The following is a 22,420-nucleotide window of genomic DNA, read 5'->3' as shown; positions in this document are numbered from 1 at the left end:
GCCAAAACTGGTATACCCCTTTCTTAGGAAAACTTAGGCTATTGCTAGATTTAAGCCATCAAAAAAGCAAAAATGATCCTAGCCTGTTACAAAATCATAGGAGAATCAAGAAGTTTTATAAAGAACAGATTTGATATTGCAAAAAGGAATGCCAATGATAAATACATACTAGAATCTCGTAACCCTTGCAAAGCGGCTGGAATGTCCATCAATGCTGAAACTGGGCGTAGTTTAAAAAACAATTGTCAGTCTAAACTTCCCTTTTCTGCTGATGACTTCAATAACCATTTTGTCAATATATGTAATAATGTAAATAGTAGTAATGATAATGTAAATACAGCTAGTGCCATAGAGATATTAAAATCAACCATCAAGAGTCCTCAGGTATTGCCTTTTAAGTGGAGTTATGTTAACCCTGTTGATATTCATAACACTGTATGTAGGCTAAGTAACTCTAAGTCTGAAGATGTCTTTGGATTATCCAAATTTTGTTTTAAAGAAAGTTACAAAGGAAATTTTGTATCCCTTGACAATTCTTATTAATTGGATGCTCAGTGTTGGTGTTTATCCTAGATGTTTAAAAACGACTGTAACTGTGCCGATATACAAAAAAGGCGATAAATTAAATGTTAATAACTACCGACCAATTGCTTTGGTGCCTGTTTTGTCCAAGATAATCGAAAGCATTGTTAAATTCCAGGTTGAACATTATTTTGAGCAGAATTGCTTACTCTCATGGACGAGCAATTTGGTTTTAGACAAAACCTCTCCACTGTTAAGGCTGTAGAAAACATTGTCTCCTATATTATTAATGGTTTTGAAATCAAAGAAGAGATATGCACTTTATTGTTGGACCTTAGTAAAGCTTTTGACATTGTACCTCACTCAGAACTCATTAAAAGCTTAACCATTATGGACTCGGAGATGTTGAACTATCTCTTTTTAGTTCTTACTTGTCTGATAGGTACCAGTTTGTCAAACTAAGTGGCCAGAACTCTGATCTCAAGGAGAGTGAGTGGGACTAGGGGGGGTTCCCCAGGGTCTACTCATACCCTTTTTTGTCGTCTTCATTAATGACCTCCCAAAATTTCTACCAAACAAGAGTATCTTATATGCTGACAACACTACTTTGATGTGTTCTAGTAGACTTCCTGACCTTAATTCTTGTTATGATGGACTATATGAAAGAGAGATCCTACCTTTGGTTTACTGCAAATAGTCTAAGAGTTAATGAGGATAAAAGTCAGAGGAAATAATATTTAACCTAGGTGTCAACTCTGTAAATAAGTCTGTTAAGTTACTAGGCTCCATCTTGACTCAAGGCTTACATGGAGAGCACATACTGATGCCTTGTGTGCTCGTCTATGTAGAGTTATCTTTTTACTTAAGAAACTTAAACTTTGTACTAGTTGTAATTTAGTTTTAAAGGCTTATTTTGCTCTTTTCCACTCTCACCTTCTGTATGGCACCCTTCTCTGGGGTGGATCTAGTGGTGCTAAAGAGGTTTTCTTGTGCCAAAAGAGGGCTGTGCGTACAATTTTTAATATTAGCTATAGTGACACCTGTAAACCATATTTTATAGAATATGATATTACTTATGCTTCCTTCAATTTTTATCTTACAAATTTTATCGTATGTAAAAGAAAACTTTAGAATTATTTAATTTAAGAAGCTCAGTCCACAATCATTATACTAGAAACCAACATTCTATTGATCAGGACGTTTGCTAGACTATCCAAAACAAACGGTGCATATCTTTATTTACGCGGTAAAACTCTTTAATAAGTTACCATTAGTTGTAAGGAGACATTTCATGTAAAGATTTAAGAATTCAATGACTAAATGGTTAAAAGAAAAAGCTTTTTATTCTGTAGAAGAATTTTATTCCTGTAGTATAAGTGATTGCAATCTTCATGTAAATTTTGCTATGTTGATTTTATGTGCCATGTGATTTTATAAACTGTTTTGTTGTAGGCTATTTTAATTTTAATTTGATTTTAGATTTTAAATTTTAATTTTTTAATTTATTTATGTGCACCTATATGTTGGTCATATTGATATATTTATTTAGGCCTACTAGTGCTATTCTGACGTTGTCAATACATTGTTATGTGGGATGACAATAAAGATTCTTGATTCATTCCAAATAAAAATTTCTTGGAGCATGTTAAGAGCATTTATTGGCAAACACTTAATCATTTAATAAGAAATTCCATCTAGGCCTGGTGATGTGTTGTTTTTTACTCTTAATAGTTAATTTCAACTCTTTTAAAGTAAAGGTTGTTTCTAAAGGGTCATTTGCGGATCTATATAATTTAATTTGGATGCATTGCATTTCATTAATATGGGTACTTAGCCAGAGCTGAGTATGGCCTTGATGACTAATAAAAGGAGAAGTTTTTACCACACATGTTTATTACATTTCAGGATTAAGGAATTCCTTTATTTTTACCTAAAAATAACATTGAACATTAATACGAGAATTCTAGGATGCTGGAATAGTCTTTGAACACAGGCAAATTGGGAAAAGTTCATAAAGTTATAAAAATTCCCACAACTTAGTGAGTTATTTAATACTGCAGGACAACTACTGAGCTAATGATATTTATATCCTACTCCTAAAAACACCAATTTTTGGGAGGATAAAAGATTTTTAACTGCAACCCTATCGTGACTTACCTCATTTTTTAAAAGTACTAGTAGAAAGATAATTGTAATAAAGGTTTCTCAATTAATTACTTCTCATCCTTTGACCAAACGGACTTTCCTTTCGTGAAGCATATTTTGAATAGCAAGGTCAAAAAATGTTTTAGACTTGTTGGTTTTGTTTCATCAAAACCTCAAGTTGAGAAAGTACTCAATGAATGGTCATATTTAAAAGTTTTTAGTTCCTAGCCCTTTCCATTTTAATGAAGATACGAATAATTTTCAAATCCATGATTTGTCCTCAGGTACTGTTCTTGATACAAATCACTAAAATGGATTAATCTTTAAGACTTGACCATAAAAATGTCTTCAACAGATTTCCTGCCTGTCTAATACTGTACTTGACTAGACTTGAAATTTTGCATGAACACATATTATGGAATGTGTTATGGCTGGCAAAACCAACCAGACTATCAGTTAAAAAAATCTGCCTAAACCACACACAGAAACACATTACACACAAAGCGCAATGGATTATTGACAAAGTACTAGAATGCCAACCATACAAAATGGCGGCTATAGGCTAAACAACACATTTCTCGGCCTATGTATATGTGTGATATATTTTAAAAATATAATGAGTACTATCACCCACAAAAATTTTGTGATACCATTTTGTAAACACCCTGTATATTTTTATAAAGTTTTCATGGAGATACTGATTCTATCACAAAGAATAAGGGGAAGAGTTGAACTATTCTTAAAGGTTTTCTGAAAAGATAATAAATAATTACATATTTATTTAACTTTTGATGTGTTCTTGCCAAGATAAAAATGGCTGAAATGGTGTGTCAGTAGAAGAATTACACTGCTAGTTTGGGGGTTAACAACAATGATAACTATTATTTTAAAACTTAATGGAATGAACATATTTAATGACTTTGTACATAACTTTTACAAACTAAGACGTATAAATACACAACAGTCTTATGTTATCTGCGGCCAAGTTTGGCTAAGGTAAAGTTGACCAATTGGTCCTTGTGTAGAACACCTTCACGTGCTGGCTCTTGATGGATGCCCACTCCATTTTCCCACTTCCAGATTAGCCGCCTTTGTATACAATCCCTGTGGACAAACCAAACTCATATTGAAATACACTCAGTTATATAAAAGAAATTACACACTCATCTACCATGTCACTAAAGACTGAAATAACTGATGGAAAGTATTGATTTGTAGATGGTATGTGTAGAGGCTAGGGATCACAGGACTACAACTCACACAGTGAAACAAGGATCTAAACCCTATCACTTGGGAAATAGAGACACAGGACATTAGAACGAGTTCCATACTATGGTAAATATGGAATGCAGACCATACGATTTTTGTGCCGCATGTAGATTACACACATTCTGATCAATTATAGACTCTGTACTTCGGTACTTGTAGAAGTTATGAACTAGTCCCACACTATGGAACTTGAAGGTGTGACACTTAACTTCCATATACACTGAGAGTTGTAAGCACTGGATTGTAGCACATGTTGTATCCACAATATGGGGTTGTAGACTCCATGGAACTTGAAGGCGTGACACTTAACTTCCATACACTGAGAGTTGTAAGCACTGGATTGTAGCACATGTTGTATCCACAATATGGGGTTTGTAGACTCCATGGAACTTGAAGGTGTGACACTTAACTTCCATACACTGAGAGTTGTAAGCACTGGATCGTAGCACATGTTGTATCCACAATATGGGGTTGTAGACTCCATGGAACTTGAAGGCGTGACACTTAACTTCCATACACTGAGAGTTGTAAGCACTGGATCGTAGCACATGTTGTATCCACAATATGGGGTTGTAGACTCCATGGAACTTGAAGGCGTGACACTTAACTTCCATACACTGAGAGTTGTAAGCACTGGATCGTAGCACATGTTGTATCCACAATATGGGGTTGTAGACTCCATGGAACTTGAAGGCGTGACACTTAACTTCCATACACTGAGAGTTGTAAGCACTGGATCGTAGCACATGTTGTATCCACAATATGGGGTTTGTAGACTCCATGGAACTTGAAGGCGTGACACTTAACTTCCATACACTGAGAGTTGTAAGCACTGGATCGTAGCACATGTTGTATCCACAATATGGGGTTTGTAGACTCCATGGAACTTGAAGGCGTGACACTTAACTTCCATACACTGAGAGTTGTAAGCACTGGATCGTAGCACATGTTGTATCCACAATATGGGGTTGTAGACTCCATGGAACTTGAAGGCGTGACACTTAACTTCCATACACTGAGAGTTGTAAGCACTGGATCGTAGCACATGTTGTATCCACAATATGGGGTTTGTAGACTCCATGGAACTTGAAGGCGTGACACTTAACTTCCATACACTGAGAGTTGTAAGCACTGGATCGTAGCACATGTTGTATCCACAATATGGGGTTGTAGACTCCATGGAACTTGAAGGCGTGACACTTAACACTGAGAATTGTAAGCACTGGATCGTAGCACATGTTGTATCCACAATATGGGGTTGTAGACTCCATGGAACTTGAAGGCGTGACACTTAACACTGAGAATTGTAAGCACTGGATCGTAGCACATGTTGTATCCACAATATGGGGTTGTAGACTCCATGGAACTTGAAGGCGTGACACTTAACACTGAGAATTGTAAGCACTGGATCGTAGCACATGTTGTATCCACAATATGGGGTTGTAGACTCCATGGAACTTGAAGGCGTGACACTTAACACTGAGAATTGGTAAGCACTGGATCGTAGCACATGTTGTATCCACAATATGGGGTTTGTAGACTCCATGGAACTTGAAGGCGTGGCACTTAACTTCCATACACTGAGAGTTGTAAGCACTGGATCGTAGCACATGTTGTATCCACAATATGGGGTTTGTAGACTCCATGGAACTTGAAGGCGTGACACTTAACTTCCATACACTGAGAGTTGTAAGCACTGGATCGTAGCACATGTTGTATCCACAATATGGGGTTGTAGACTCCATGGAACTTGAAGGCGTGACACTTAACTTCCATACACTGAGAGTTGTAAGCACTGGATCGTAGCACATGTTGTATCGTTGTAGACTCCACATGTTGTAAGCACTGGATCGTAGCACATGTTGTATCCACAATATGGGGTTGTAGACTCCATGGAACTTGAAGGCGTGACACTTAACACTGAGAATTGTAAGCACTGGATCGTAGCACATGTTGTATCCACAATATGGGGTTTGTAGACTCCATGGAACTTGAAGGCGTGACACTTAACACTGAGAATTGTAAGCACTGGATCGTAGCACATGTTGTATCCACAATATGGGGTTTGTAGACTCCATGGAACTTGAAGGCGTGACACTTAACTTCCATACACTGAGAATTGTAAGCACTGGATCGTAGCACATGTTGTATCCACAATATGGGGTTTGTAGACTCCATGGAACTTGAGGCGTGACACTTAACTTATACACTGAGAGTTGTAAGCACTGGATCGTAGCACATGTTGTATCCACAATATGGGGTTGTAGACTCCATGGAACTTGAAGGCGTGACACTTAACACTGAGAATTGTAAGCACTGGATCGTAGCACATGTTGTATCCACAATATGGGGTTGTAGACTCCATGGAACTTGAAGGCGTGACACTTAACACTGAGAATTGTAAGCACTGGATCGTAGCACATGTTGTATCCACAATATGGGGTTGTAGACTCCATGGAACTTGAAGGCGTGACACTTAACACTGAGAATTGTAAGCACTGGATCGTAGCACATGTTGTATCCACAATATGGGGTTGTAGACTCCATGGAACTTGAAGGCGTGACACTTAACACTGAGAATTGTAAGCACTGGATCGTAGCACATGTTGTATCCACAATATGGGGTTGTAGACTCCATGGAACTTGAAGGCGTGACACTTAACACTGAGAATTGTAAGCACTGGATCGTAGCACATGTTGTATCCACAATATGGGGTTTGTAGACTCCATGGAACTTGAAGGCGTGACACTTAACTTCCATACACTGAGAATTGTAAGCACTGGATCGTAGCACATGTTGTATCCACAATATGGGGTTTGTAGACTCCATGGAACTTGAAGGCGTGACACTTAACTTCCATACACTGAGAGTTGTAAGCACTGGATCGTAGCACATGTTGTATCCACAATATGGGGTTTGTAGACTCCATGGAACTTGAAGGCGTGACACTTAACTTCCATACACTGAGAATTGTAAGCACTGGATCGTTGTTGTATCCACAATATGGGGTTGTAGACTCCATGGAACTTGAAGGCGTGACACTTAACACTGAGAATTGTAAGCACTGGATCGTAGCACATGTTGTATCCACAATATGGGGTTGTAGACTCCATGGAACTTGAAGGCGTGACACTTAACATACACTGAGAATTGTAAGCACTGGATCGTAGCACATGTTGTATCCACAATATGGGGTTTGTAGACTCCATGGAACTTGAAGGCGTGACACTTAACACTGAGAATTGTAAGCACTGGATCGTAGCACATGTTGTATCCACAATATGGGGTTGTAGACTCCATGGAACTTGAAGGCGTGACACTTAACACTGAGAATTGTAAGCACTGGATCGTAGCACATGTTGTATCCACAATATGGGGTTGTAGACTCCATGGAACTTGAAGGCGTGACACTTAACTTCCATACACTGAGAGTTGTAAGCACTGGATCGTAGCACATGTTGTATCCACAATATGGGGTTTGTAGACTCCATGGAACTTGAAGGCGTGACACTTAACATACACTGAGAATTGTAAGCACTGGATCGTAGCACATGTTGTATCCACAATATGGGGTTTGTAGACTCCATGGAACTTGAAGGCGTGACACTTAACTTCCATACACTGAGAATTGTAAGCACTGGATCGTAGCACATGTTGTATCCACAATATGGGGTTGTAGACTCCATGGAACTTGAAGGCGTGACACTTAACACTGAGAATTGTAAGCACTGGATCGTAGCACATGTTGTATCCACAATATGGGGTTGTAGACTCCATGGAACTTGAAGGCGTGACACTTAACACTGAGAATTGTAAGCACTGGATCGTAGCACATGTTGTATCCACAATATGGGGTTTGTAGACTCCATGGAACTTGAAGGCGTGACACTTAACACACTGAGAATTGTAAGCACTGGATCGTAGCACATGTTGTATCCACAATATGGGGTTGTAGACTCCATGGAACTTGAAGGCGTGACACTTAACACTGAGAATTGTAAGCACTGGATCGTAGCACATGTTGTATCCACAATATGGGGTTGTAGACTCCATGGAACTTGAAGGCGTGACACTTAACACTGAGAATTGTAAGCACTGGATCGTAGCACATGTTGTATCCACAATATGGGGTTGTAGACTCCATGGAACTTGAAGGCGTGACACTTAACACTGAGAATTGTAAGCACTGGATCGTAGCACATGTTGTATCCACAATATGGGGTTTGTAGACTCCATGGAACTTGAAGGCGTGACACTTAACTTCCATACACTGAGAATTGTAAGCACTGGATCGTAGCACATGTTGTATCCACAATATGGGGTTTGTAGACTCCATGGAACTTGAAGGCGTGACACTTAACTTCCATACACTGAGAGTTGTAAGCACTGGATCGTAGCACATGTTGTATCCACAATATGGGGTTTGTAGACTCCATGGAACTTGAAGGCGTGACACTTAACTTCCATACACTGAGAGTTGTAAGCACTGGATCGTAGCACATGTTGTATCCACAATATGGGGTTTGTAGACTCCATGGAACTTGAAGGCGTGACACTTAACTTCCATACACTGAGAATTGTAAGCACTGGATCGTAGCACATGTTGTATCCACAATATGGGGTTGTAGACTCCATGGAACTTGAAGGGGTGACACTTAACACTGAGAATTGTAAGCACTGGATCGTAGCACATGTTGTATCCACAATATGGGGTTGTAGACTCCATGGAACTTGAAGGCGTGACACTTAACTTCCATACACTGAGAATTGTAAGCACTGGATCGTAGCACATGTTGTATCCACAATATGGGGTTTGTAGACTCCATGGAACTTGAAGGCGTGACACTTAACTTCCATACACTGAGAGTTGTAAGCACTGGATCGTAGCACATGTTGTATCCACAATATGGGGTTTGTAGACTCCATGGAACTTGAAGGCGTGACACTTAACTTCCATACACTGAGAATTGTAAGCACTGGATCGTAGCACATGTTGTATCCACAATATGGGGTTTGTAGACTCCATGGAACTTGAAGGCGTGACACTTAACTTCCATACACTGAGAGTTGTAAACACTGGATCGTAGCACATGTTGTATCCACAATATGGGGTTTGTAGACTCCATGGAACTTGAAGGCGTGACACTTAACTGTCCATACACTGAGATTTGTAAGCAATGGATTGTAGCACATGTTGTATCCACAATATGGGGTTGTAGACTCCATGGAACTTGAAGGCGTGACACTTAACACTGAGAATTATAAGCACTGGATCGTAGCACATGTTGTATCCACAATATGGGGTTTATAGACTTCATGAGACTTAAGTTTAAATTGGTTCCACACTAAGGAACTGAAAGGCATCACACTTTTATACTTCCATACATTGAGACCACACAATGAGGTAAGTAGTATCTACAATAAGGTGTGAGTACCACACAATCCTGTTGGTTTTGTAGGTGTGAAACTATGTTGTTTATAGGCACTAATGTAGAGGAGATGGAGGTAAAACACCATGGGAGTTGTAAGCTCCATAGTAGAGGATATGTAGGATGTGGGTCTGTCAATGGGATTTTGGGGTAGTTGCTCCTCACCACTGATTAGAACCATGGTAATAGAATAATTATTTGTTATAATTTATTACGTTCTCTTCTATCATGCGAATAATATTTTCTGGATTATGTCCATATTTTTATAATAAATTCTTTCAGTAACTTTTTACTAAAATAATTATAATCTAATAATTTTATTAGGAAACTAATCTAATATATAATATCTAAGATTTGTTGCATTTTGTTTGTTTGCTGTATTATTTTTTACTAAACCTTTTTGAAAATGGCAAATACCGAAACATTAAAGGACATTAATAATGAAAGGACTAAAGAAGTCTAATTAATGTTTATATAATTATGTTAAATAAAAAATACACATACACACAATGGTTTTGAGGTAAACAATTCCATGACGTACTTTATATACTTTGCTGAATAATTCGTTAAATAAATTCTATTTCAATTAGTTGCAATAAGTTTTACTATTTCAAATATAGAAATAGTTATGTATTTTGAAACCTACCCATCAACAGACAGACAGACTTGAACTGTTAAACTATTGTTGTTGTACTAAGTACTGTACTTACACGGCAGGGGCACAGGCCTCAGCAGGTCTGTCCTTGTCGAAGAGGGAGGCTGAACCAGGCCTTGCGTAGTAACACGTTTTGTGACTTCTGCTCAGGTGCCTCATCCAGGGTTCTGCAATTACAGCATCTTCTTAATCTGTTTGTCATTTTTTTTTTTTTATCGGAAGCAGAAAAACTGGAGATTTGACAATGAACTTCTAATAGCAGTTTTACAAATAAGAGGCAAAATGAATCAACTTTAACTCGTTTATAAACTTTCCAGAATTGGTTTATCTACTACCAGGTAAGCTTATCTGCTAAGCAAAAAAAGGAAATAATTAGAAATACAAGCCGACTGTTCATGAGCCGCTCACTGATGTAGGGCGTTCAATATTATTAATTGATTTTAATATAAATTGGTGCCAATGTTGTGAAATGATACACGAGGCATGGCCGATGATCTGTGTAATATTACAAAATATAACCCATCCCTTCTTGGATTGCTCTTGAATTTTAGACAATTCTGCAAGTAACAAACATTATGTACAGTCGTATTTTGATAACTTGACCCTGAATCCTCTTTAACAGTCTACATTAATTTTACATTACAATTCAAATACTGCGTTGTAAACACCTACATATTTCCATTTACTAGTACAACGTGTTAACTAACTAACACTCTAAAACTTTAAATTGAATAATACAAAACTCTAGAAGTTGAAGTTTCAATAACTCAAGTTTATTATGAGTTTACAATAAATTGAAGTTCAACCCTAGTAACAAGGATAACAGGATTTTGGACATTTGCCATCATTATACGTTATAAAAGGTATAACACTAAAAAAAAAAAAAAAAAAAAAAAAAAAAAAAAAACTAGTAATAAAAGTAACATTTGCGGTTTAAATAGTTATGTTGCGATAAGAATATTTATGTTGCCACCCCGAACACTTGCTGAAAAATTCACTGTTTACTGTAATGTTCTGTACCACACATTGGGATCTTATTTATGTTATTACTTAAGACATTACCTACAGTCTGTATCACAGAACAAAAAGTTTAGTTTTCTAAGTGCAGTTTTAAGTGTAGCGTGATAACAGATACTGTAAAGGCGTGTACATAGTTCAAATGTTATGATTTTTATGACCCTCAGTAACTCAAACGTTCGACATAAATGTCCTTCTGTCCCTCCAAGTTCTAGTTATCAAGAGTCTACAATGTAAAAATATTATTCTTTTTGGGAAAATAAAAATTATCGATTATTATTAAATTTGAAGAGCTAAAAGATACACAAAATAGCTTTAGTTGCGCCAACTTGTAACCTCACAAGATTTTAATTCAAAACAATACTGATGATTAATAAAAGTGACTAAAGATTACATAAGAGGCCAACACAAACCTTTGGTTGCTTTGATGAACATAACTCCCTTTGGTTGGAAAGAAAATCCATCTATCTTGAGAAGGAGTTCATGGGTTCCACCTTTCATCACATATACAGTCAACCTATGGACAGAACAGTTATAATTAGCCTAATCAATTTTATATGGTATAGTGAAAATTTGTATATACAGTATTGTATATTAAAATACATATTTATAATTAATATATCATAAATAAGTTACGTAAGAAATTCTTGTATCAAAGAAATCTAGGTTAGCGTTACGACTCTCTGTTTTAGTGCAAGATCAAGTGAAGTGTTGGAACAACAGGCCTTTGTTGACATCAATAAATGTGTACAATACTTCCAAAGCCTCAATCTCACAACAAACACCTCAAAATCCAACGTTTTAAATTTTGCTTTGCGCGATGTAGGCAACCATTGTGGATCTACCGTTTTGTTAGCTGATTCCACACTGGAAGAAGTCCTCTCTTCAAAATTCCTAGGAATACACCTTGATCGAGGGTTGACTTGGAATGAACACATCAATCATGTTTGCGCAAAAATTTCCTCAGGCATTTATGTCTTGAGATCCTTAGCAAAATACTGCCCAAGTCAGGTACTGATAACGGCGTATTATGGCTTAATTTACCCCCATTTGTCTTACGGAGTGGTCCTGTGGGGAGCGTGCGCTAGCTCTCAGTTTCAGACAGCATTCAAACTCCAAAAAAAAGCTATTCAAATAATTGCAAAAATAAAATTCAGAGAGTCGTGCAGGCAAGCTTTTAAGGAATTACAGCTGTTAACTCTCCCGTGTCTGTACATTTTAGAAACCACTTTGTTTTGTATGTATAAGTGTGCCTTAACCGGAGGCCGGGACATACATACGCATGAGACACGAGGTAGAGAATTACTACGAACTGCAAGCCACAGAACAGTGGTTTTTGAACACCTGCCCTCACAGGCAGGTGTTAATTTTATTAACAGACTGCCAAATTCAATAAAAAATTCCCTAACGCCCATGGCGTTCAAAAGGCGCCAAACACCTCTTGGTGTCACAAGCATTTTATAATGCAGGGGAGTTTTTAGCATTTAACTGGGAGACCGCCCAATTACACGACTGATTCTGCTGTTTAAAGTGGAATATATTGGCGAAGGATGAAGGGTGCATAAGTGTAAAATTGTATGTGTGAATGAGAATTTTGTGGCATGAATGTAAGAAATTTTAGATTAAAATTTGTGATGTTTGCTACATTGTAATATTGTCACTGCAATAAAGCTGATTTGATTTGAGGTTTGTAAATTGTAAGTTGCTGCATTACGGTCTACATAATCCCATGGTTTTCTGTTTGCTCCTTAATATCCACATACAAGTTGAAATTTTTATAAAAATTGACTTAATATGTGGTTAAAGGTCTAATTTGATAAAATAAGTACAGTGATCTTTAAACGAGACTTGCTAATTTATATAACAAAACAAAGTTTTCGCATCTCAACCTTAATAGCACAAATTCCATAAAATTCACAACATTAATTTTCACTTTACCTCTTTGTATGTCTTAGCATAAGTAAAATGCCTCTTATTTAAACAATTTTATTTCATTTATCATGTGCATAATTTCACACTTGTTTAAAGTCTAAAATGTGGACTAAAAGAAGAAACTACGAGCTATTCCAAATGGTTTTGTTGTAATTTTCACAGATATTATAAAACAATAACATTTCTATGCTTGGATTAATGAATAATAAAAAAAATTAAGAATTCAATATTTAAAAAAACAATTAAAAATAGTATCCACCACACGATTAAAGCATGACTGATTGGAATTAATTATAAATAATGAAGGAATTTTAATTTAACTGGCCTCTTTGCGGCAAAATATTGACTACCAGAGGAGAGTCATTCTTAAGTAGACATGTTTGAGTCTACTTCTACATTTAGTAGACTTGTGGAACCCTAGACTGAAACTTACCCTTGGAACAATCGATTGATCTCCTCCAGATAGTAAGCATGCTTCACTCTAATTCGGCACATGTCCATTCTTGTCGACTTGTAATGAGATTCTGCAAACAGCTTGCAAATCTTCAGCCTGTGGATATTTTTCTTGTGTTAGTAGAAGTGTTAAATAGTACAAAAATATGATTATCAGGTAAACAAATTCTAATGTCATCACTCTGTGAGTATTCAGTAGTGATAGGTCATTTACAGCTCTTACAATCAAGGTTGATTGTTTTATACAGAATCCTTACAATATCAATTTTGCAATATGTTTGAAATTGTAGTTATTTATTTTACTTGTATAATAAAACATAAATAATATTTTTTTGGTTAGATTACTTTGTGCACTGCTATTCAATTTTATTTCTAACTATACAGAACATCAATATCAATTCTCCGTTCGTATTATGGTTTTATAATATTATTCAAACAATACTTTTATGTGTTACAAAATGTTTTGTTTTTTGGTCAGAAGCTTAAGAATACAGTATTGAAATTTCATCATATATTGGTCTAAGTAGGATTAAGGATTTTTTTTAAAATAATCTTTTATTAAATTCAGATAAATCTAATTATATTTCTTTTTCTTCCAGATCAAATTTAAACTGTGACATTTTTCTAGATAATTACAGACTTAAACAAGTAGACCACACAAAGTTTTTAGGACTTATAATAGATAAAAATTTAGCTCGGGATAAACATGTAAATCATGTTACTAATAAGATGTCTACTGGTCTATATACATTGCGACAAATGGTAAAAATTGGTACTTTAAATACACTGAAAATAATGTATTTCTCATTGATCCACTCACATTTAGCTGACGGAATAAGCATTTAAGGAGCAACAACGATAATTAATTTAGATAGGCTGCTGGTACTACAAAATAAATCTTTGAGAGTCATGAAACCGAGATATACAGATTTTGTTAAACACATAGTTTCTGAACTTTGATTTCTGACAGTATATGGTTTACACATATTTGAATCAATAATTTATGTAAAACAATTTTTTGATCCGATACTGAAAACAAATAAACATACATACAATACTCGTTTTAATAGACATATCGATCAACACAATGTTGTATTTTACAAAAAGAAAACATATTACAGAGGTGTGAGATATTTACATAATTTACCAAAAAAATTTATAATGCAAACAGATCTGTTAAAATTTAAAAAAAGAAGTAAATGATTATTTAATTAATTTCTCCCTATATTTTTTTGGAAAATATTTCAATACAAAAACCGATTAATTCATTTAAAGAAGAATTGAAGATAAATTGTTAAGATGTTACCATTTTTTAATTTATATTTTAAAATTAATATTAGTATTTAGTTTTATATTATTGTAGTGACGCTATTCTTTGTACCTTGTACATATTACGGAATAAAGTAGTTTGACTGACTATGACGATGACTTTGTTCTATGAAGTAAAACCTACTTTAATGTCATATTTGTTGGTCTCGTTTAACTAATCATATAAATAGTTCTTTCACTAACAAATAAACTTTCTATATACAGTTTCTAAATTGTATAGGTGAATATTTATACACTTTATCCCACAAACTTTGGGACGGTTACCTTTCAGTGTAGTGCAACTGGCTGACATTCTCTTCTCCCAGGCTGATGGCGTCAATGATGTGGAATGCTGTCTTTTTCAACTGAGACTTGCCTTCTCCCTGGTACTCCTGCACCAGTTCTCCGAACACCAATGTTCCGGGGCTCAGTTCCAGACTACTGGTTTCCGCTTTCGTCCAGTACTTGTTCCCTTTGGCCAGCCGAAAAACTTTGTTCCTGCCCACACCTGCCAAAACGTACTAATTACTGCACCAATTACCTTTATAAAAACCATTGATTGTCGATTTTACTGTAGGATTACTACACTTTTAACACAGAACTGAAAGAAATTTTAAAGAAAATAATAAATTAATACATTTTCATGACTATATTTGAGATGAAAATAACGAGAGTACAGAATTAAGCTAATTTATTGATCAGAATTATCTTGTTACTTTGATAACAATTATATTTTTATGGCTGTGTCAGGAAAAATAAATCAAAAGTTCTAAAAATACTTGAGAAGAGAGCCTAAAACACGTAGCTTTCAACACTACGTTATACGCATGGAAAAGTGTAACTTACTGAGGAAGAAAAAGATGTTTTCATGATTAGCAATGGGAACGCAGTGCCAGTCAAACACGGACTTGACTGCATTTTCCAGCTGCGACTCTGACAACAGGTTTGATCCAGATCCTGAAACATATTATTCAATGTCAATTCTGCAGGTTATGCTTACTTTGTGGACATAAAGCATAATGCGAATCTAGTACGTGGTTAATGATGTGAAGATGTATCCGATGAAAATTTTACTTTCAATTACAACCGTTAAAAGCTTGAGTACATTATTTACTGACCGATTTTTATGAAGTGTCAAAATATTTGTAATTAGATGTAACAAATTTTAATGTTCTTTCAAAAGGTTTGTAATGTTATTGTTTTTTTCTGTATTAGGCTTTAAAACTTTAAAGGTCTGCCAATTTAAAACGTAATATGATAAAATAATAGTAATTTTTCTCTTGATTTGCAAAAAAGTAACTGAAACAAATTTAAGGTTTATAGCTCTACTGGTTACTGAAATAAAAAATAAACAGCATACAGACAGGCAGACAAACATAACAAAAAGAGATAGAACATTGGTTGCATTTAGATGCATAAAACCAGAAGCAAACTGATATTCTGTTTTCTCAAGCCCACTGAATAGTTACAATAGACAGATGTAATACATGATAATGAACTAAGGTATCTTGATCCATCTAAATTTTAACCTACCACTTGTGATATTCAGAAATAACTGAGATAACCCAATTTTTAGAAAACATATTTTATATAATAAACTTTAGTGTTTTTACCTAAGTCTGTCCAGTTTGGAAGTCTCCGGTTTGCCAACTCCTCAGGGGTTGTCCTGTCTATCCTGCGAGCGACGTCAGGAATATTCCAGTAGGTGAGACACAATCGCCGGATCTCAGCCTGTTTCGTCTCCAACAGATTCATATCTCGACAAAACGCAGCTACCTTCACCAAGTTGACCACCTGCCTCTCTCCCAGACTGGAAGTACACATCATGTAAGTATAAGATATCCTAATAATTAGGAGTTATTCTATTAAATTTAGAAATTTTTTAAGCCCATAAATTTAACAGCTACTATTTGAAAATTAAATAACAGTTGAAAAAAAGTTAAAGAATCGCTTTGGAACTTTAAAAAATCAAGTACAAGAAAAACATTTTATTATATACATGTGAAAGAGGGGCCAAAATACTACTTTTATACAATATCATTATACAAATTTAGTCACTTATTATTATAGAGGTGGACAAGCTTTAAAATTCCTGTGTCATAGAATTCTGCCACCTGTGATTTTGGCCATTCTGTAACACGTACTTGGAGCTCCTCATCGTTGCCAAAACGCTGTGTTGCTAGTCAGGTTTTTAATTTTGGAAATTTGGTCTGAATCAGACAGCAAGTTCCCGAGTTATTAATGTAAAAAAGTTGCAGTCAAAATTGCACAGTTTTTCATTGTTATTTACATAAAAATTGGAAATCGTTGCTTGTAAATATTTGCCTTATAAGTCGTAACGCATAAGTAAAGAAGCTAAATTTAACGTAACTACAGTTATTGGAGTTCACTAATTAGTTTTTGGTTGACTTCTCAACTCAAGTATCTAATCTTTTGGATTTCCAATAGTAGTCTTTCAAATACTTTTTAAATATGTATAGTTCAATATACACATACATTGCCAAAAGTAATATGGTAAGTAAAGGATTGTACGGTACGTAATGTTTTGAAGATTTTTACTTAGTGATGGTAATGTAAACCATTTTTAGCTTGGTTATATCATCATTCAATCTAAAGTTGTTCATTAACCCATTGCGGATCATATTGTTTTGGCGCGCGGACACCAGCGGGCGCGAATTAATTCACGGTCAGCGGCCGCACGAACAGCAATGGTGCGCCACATCGTATCGCTCGCTTTTGTATACTAGAAAATTCAGCTGCGAAGGTATTCGTTCAGATGGAACATGGGCTTGCTGGGGAACGATAACACGCGAGCAAGGTTACGGCGTGGCAGGGATGATGTCTGAATCATAGTCTAAATAAAGCGGCTCGGGCGAATCGATTGCAACATCCAGGCCATTGCCTAGACTAAACCCGCCAACATGTACGTCTGCGTCGTTTTAGTTGTGTCACTAACCTCAAAAGTATTATAATAACAACTGAGGAAAACACCCAATCAGAAGTGCTAAAAAGCAGAGAGTAAACTCATATGAATGATTTTTCAACTTCGACATACAACTGCGATCTGTAGGATATTTATAAAACTTTTGAAAACTCTAAACGTAGACCGTTGTTAAACACTCTTAGTAGACAAGTGAAGACGATCACCCGATCTATCAGACATTACAGAACTATTTGGAGGGAAATTTAAAAGCAGACTGCTTTTGCGACCTGAGCTCGTCACTGTGCCGTTAGGCCCGGCCGCCGCTGCGTGACGAGCCCAGCTCGTCAGTGATCCGCAATGGGTTAAATGTGTGAAATTCAATCAGGTTTTGAGTTATAAGGCTGTAAGTAAACATTAAAATATATAAAAAAAGTCAAATACAACCCTATTACTATCATCAAACCAATTATAATGCATTATGTTTTTGAATCAAAAGGTTCTATGTGAGACACTTTATTATATTTATCCTTATAGATACATAAGGGTCAACTTTAGATTACCAAATTATTATCAAGAAATAATTCATAAAACTATTTATTAAACAAAAGCTGAACTGGAGGTATAAAATTATAAAATTCAAAAATCTCATAACATATTACCGTATAACTTTTAACTAGCGATATGCTGTCTCATATGTAAGATATGTATACACACATATATATATATATATATATATTTGTTTTTAGGTTAAGATTATATTTTAAACAGATTAAAAATGCTTTAAATTCTGTAATTTTTATTTTATGTCAATTTAATAATCAGTTATCAATATATATATATATATATATACATAATAATAATTTTAAATTCGATAGCACAAGAGGAAGAGGGGGCCGCACAAAAAACTTGGCCTAGGCCATCAAAAAATTTGAAAATCTGGCACTGTTCTTATCAACATAAAAACTGAAAGTTATGGTTTGCACATAATTTGCTTTACATTTATGACAATCAAAACTAATTATAATGCAATAGTAAACAACAAGTAAACTTTCAAACTCAAGCATATTTCAACTTTTTGATCTGAGAGTAGGACCATTCCTTAAAGAGTCACACAGATGGACAGACAGTGACTTTACGGATTGGGAGAGAAAGGACTTTCGGGTCCCTAATAAAGTAAGTACAGTACTTACACGTTGTTGGATTCTACAATGTAGTTGTAAAACACTTCATCTTGCGTCAGTTCCTCCATAGCCACACACAGAGTGATGTCATCTTTGCTGTTTAACCTCAGCCGACACAACTCCTTGTTCAGATTGAACAGATACTGTCTAGTCGGCTCACAGTCGTCTCTCTTCCACTTGCAGATTATGTACCTGTTAAATTGTACCCTTTGTGTTATTGACCAAACATTTTATGCTTCTTAATACTGAACTTTTTGTATGCAGTAGAACTCTTACGAAAGTTGCAAAAATAACCTTTAACTGAAATCTATATGTAAAAAAATGATTGTTGTCTGTATGTATACTTTATAGACTCAGAAACTATTTTACCGATCATTATGAAAATTTTTATGTATATGTGTTTTTTCCACGTAGAAGGTTTATATGCTATGTAACCCATTGATGTAACTTGCCACCAAACGGCTTTAAATTTAACATTTGGCAATCTTAAATCTTTTGACGCGATTCATGTCCAACACTCATGAAGTTTACTCCATAAACATAGAACATTCTCCGACGGATTTCTGCTGCACTATTCCCTTCTGCTTGTAGGAAACGAATTGCACTCCTCAATTTACCTTTGGTGGGAGAATAAATAAAGGCAGCCATGTTTATGCGACTGCAGCTCTGTGCAAACCGACTACTTGGACTCGACAGCAAAAAATGTAGAGCGAAAGTTTGCTTGATCAACTATTGCACTCATTGCTGGCCGTCATGGTGTGAGATCGGATATTAAAATATACAGCCCTTATATCATAAGTTTAAAAAAAAATATTTTTATATTAGAACTCGACCTTCTTTAACTTTGCCATACCCTTAAAATAAAATGTGATAAACCTATTCTAAATGGATTTCCTTCATTTGATTTTGGAGGGTTGCATTTCGTTTCTTTGCTATAGCTCTAATAATTCACAAGTTACACATATATGGGTAGGACACATTTTGATTTTGATTTGCAAATCAGGTAGTTTTATTTTAGTTTTATTATAGGCTTATTTTATATTAGTTTTTAGCTAGTTTAAACTGACACTATTCAAATGTTACATCATTGTAACTAAAACGAATAAAGATTTTTTGACTTTGACACCTGATATGTTAGCCAGCTGGATTGTTTGTTCATTTAATGATCATCTATGAAGCTAAATATAAAATATACTCAATGCAAAAAAGATGGAGTACAATATCTCTAGTGACTATTTACCTCTCTGAGTTGGCTGGGCGGCTGGTGTTGGGCTTGTGGATGCAGACTTGTTCAAAAGCTCTGTACATGAGATAGACCAGGCCTACGCTGAAGGGTGAGAAGATGTCGAACAATTTACAGACGAAGTGACCTCCGGTGCGCACGATACAGAGGGCCACAAGGAACTGGCACAGGTACAATTGTTTGGACAGCAGCTCTTGGATGTTCTCCTGGCCATCCACTGAGAAACCCTACGCAAAGTCAAAATACAGCTGTAACTTCAACCTTGAGAAATGGTTAAGAGTTTGAAACGTGAAGAATTTGATTCCTTCTGTTCAGAGAACACGATTGGAATACTTTACGATATGATCAAACTCTTTGAGGATTAAGAAGACAATTATATGTACAGCAACTTAAATCCCGGAAAACTTGCAGTAACAAGGCTCCTCAGAATATTCGTGAATCTTTTAACATAATGTGCTATCAATAAAATGTACTAAAGAACATTAAATAAACACAATTCTATTTTTTGAAAAACATACTTAAAAAATGTAAATAACAAGATTTTAAAGAAATATTCTCATAGTTTATTAGGTTAATTTTAATGTTTTGCTGTATAAAAGAATTATATTAACTCATTAAAGCTATGACTTTTTATAAATTCTCACACATCACAGTAGAACCACAGGTCCCCTTAGCTCAGTGGGCCACGACTAGTGGCCGGCTGGATTCTGCGTTTACATAACTATGTACGTCACTTCGACTCTTATTTAAATGGCAGAGTATTTGACCTTCAGCGCTTTTAATTACCAACATTTAACAGATGTTCTCAAACAATTTGCAAAGTTATTAAGTTCATGCTTAAAACATTTTCCATTAGTTGTTTAACATACTAAGTAGTGTATTATTAATTCAGAGAAATATATTATTATTATTATTTAAGTTATAGTTTTACCTAATTTAAAAGTAATCCAAACGATGTTTACTATGGTATGTGGTGCAAACAGAGAGATATCAATTTATTTACTTATTTGGCCGAGAGATTGCAGCAAGTTCCAACCACAACAGGATAAGGTTTGAAGAAGTCTTAAATTTATTTCTTTGAAGGTACATCCAAAAATGTACTAGTGGATTATATTGGTCCAATCCAACTGAGCCAAAGTTGTACAAGTTAACATCAACACTAGTAAGTTACTTTTAACATTAAAACATAAAACCAATATTTAATACTTTTATTTTTATTTTTATCTACAACATATCAACACTAATGATCTCATCCTGAACAGCTGATTACTGAGATGAGTACTTCATAATTATACATTTGTTTGTAACGTCTTTGATTTATAAAGTTTTGCCAACTAATAGAATAGTTACAAGCTCTTAAATAAAAAAATTAACTTAAAATTTGGCTCATAAGACTTGTTTACTGCACACCAAAGGTATTTTGAGCTTACTAAAAACATTTTACACAACCTAAGAGACCTAGGACATCTGTACAAAAACTGCCTTTCCTAATACTGTGCATAAAAAATCCAGGAACTTATTTACACGAGTAAGTTTGAAAGAGTAGCCTACTTACACCATCTGCCATCATGAAATGAACTCCAATCTGTTGGGTGTTATCCATTACGAAATGCATCAGACTTTCGATGTTGGCAGGGTCGAACACATCGCCATCGTCTTTCACTCCTGCAACAAAAGTTTTGTTGTTTTACAATCGCACAGTAGCCTACTTTTTTAAAACTATTCATGGATTTTAAAATAATTCATTGAAACTTTACTTTAAGTAATTATTAAAATACTTCATTCCAAATGTCACACACCATAGAAGGGCTCAAAACTTTCACATGGTCCAGAGAAGAAATTTTCCAATTTGAAATCGTTTTCTCCTTTCAGGGTAAAACCAAAACCTTTCGCTCTCCACTTCTTTCTCCAAAGGACGTACTCCGAGAATCCACCAGGTCCAGCACACACGTCCGCAAAGTACAATAGTTCATCTTTACCGACCATTGGATCCTGCAACGTTAAACATTAATAAACTTACTGTCATCATTTGAAGCAGAGACAAATAAAAGAAGCAAAACGGGGAAGCCTCCATTTTACATTTATATTTTGTACAACATACTATATAACTATTTTGAGCTATATAAAATAGTACCATATTTTGTACTATTTTAACACTTGCCACACACTTGAGATGTTACTTGGTACTAAAATAGTTTGAATTTTTAAATCAATAATCCTTCCAAAATTATTTCTTAATAAATAATGATCTTTTTAAAACTAAATGGTATTAGTTTTGGGTTGTAAATCTCATATCAATAAATGAATCTGAACAGTTTGTTTTTAGAAGGAGTTATTCCAGA

The 22,420-nt window shown here is 35.3% G+C and overlaps 1 protein-coding gene across 2 annotated transcripts in view; it reads right to left on the bottom strand.

The window, feature by feature from the left end:
- Window positions 1–3,551: 3,551 nt before the first annotated feature.
- The window catches only part of LOC124356575 (cap-specific mRNA (nucleoside-2'-O-)-methyltransferase 1), a 37,751-nt gene continuing 18,882 nt past the window's right edge, over window positions 3,552–22,420 (bottom strand). For both annotated transcript variants that reach the window (XM_046807655.1, XM_046807657.1), the window contains exons 7-17: window positions 21,878–22,070; window positions 21,634–21,743; window positions 20,076–20,305; window positions 18,845–19,027; window positions 16,345–16,541; window positions 15,578–15,688; window positions 15,017–15,239; window positions 13,404–13,520; window positions 11,452–11,555; window positions 10,077–10,188; window positions 3,552–3,771 (exon numbers count right to left, since the gene is read on the bottom strand). In XM_046807655.1, coding sequence (XP_046663611.1) covers window positions 3,639–3,771; window positions 10,077–10,188; window positions 11,452–11,555; window positions 13,404–13,520; window positions 15,017–15,239; window positions 15,578–15,688; window positions 16,345–16,541; window positions 18,845–19,027; window positions 20,076–20,305; window positions 21,634–21,743; window positions 21,878–22,070 — 1,713 coding nt within the window. In that variant the 3' untranslated portion in view covers window positions 3,552–3,638. The remainder of the gene's footprint in view (window positions 3,772–10,076; window positions 10,189–11,451; window positions 11,556–13,403; window positions 13,521–15,016; window positions 15,240–15,577; window positions 15,689–16,344; window positions 16,542–18,844; window positions 19,028–20,075; window positions 20,306–21,633; window positions 21,744–21,877; window positions 22,071–22,420) is intronic.

This window comes from Homalodisca vitripennis, chromosome 3 (assembly GCF_021130785.1).
Source record: "Homalodisca vitripennis isolate AUS2020 chromosome 3, UT_GWSS_2.1, whole genome shotgun sequence".
NCBI classification, from domain to species: Eukaryota; Metazoa; Arthropoda; class Insecta; order Hemiptera; family Cicadellidae; genus Homalodisca; species Homalodisca vitripennis.
The sequence above is the reverse complement of the archived record's forward strand: the minus strand, read 5'-3'. Positions and strand labels throughout refer to the sequence as shown.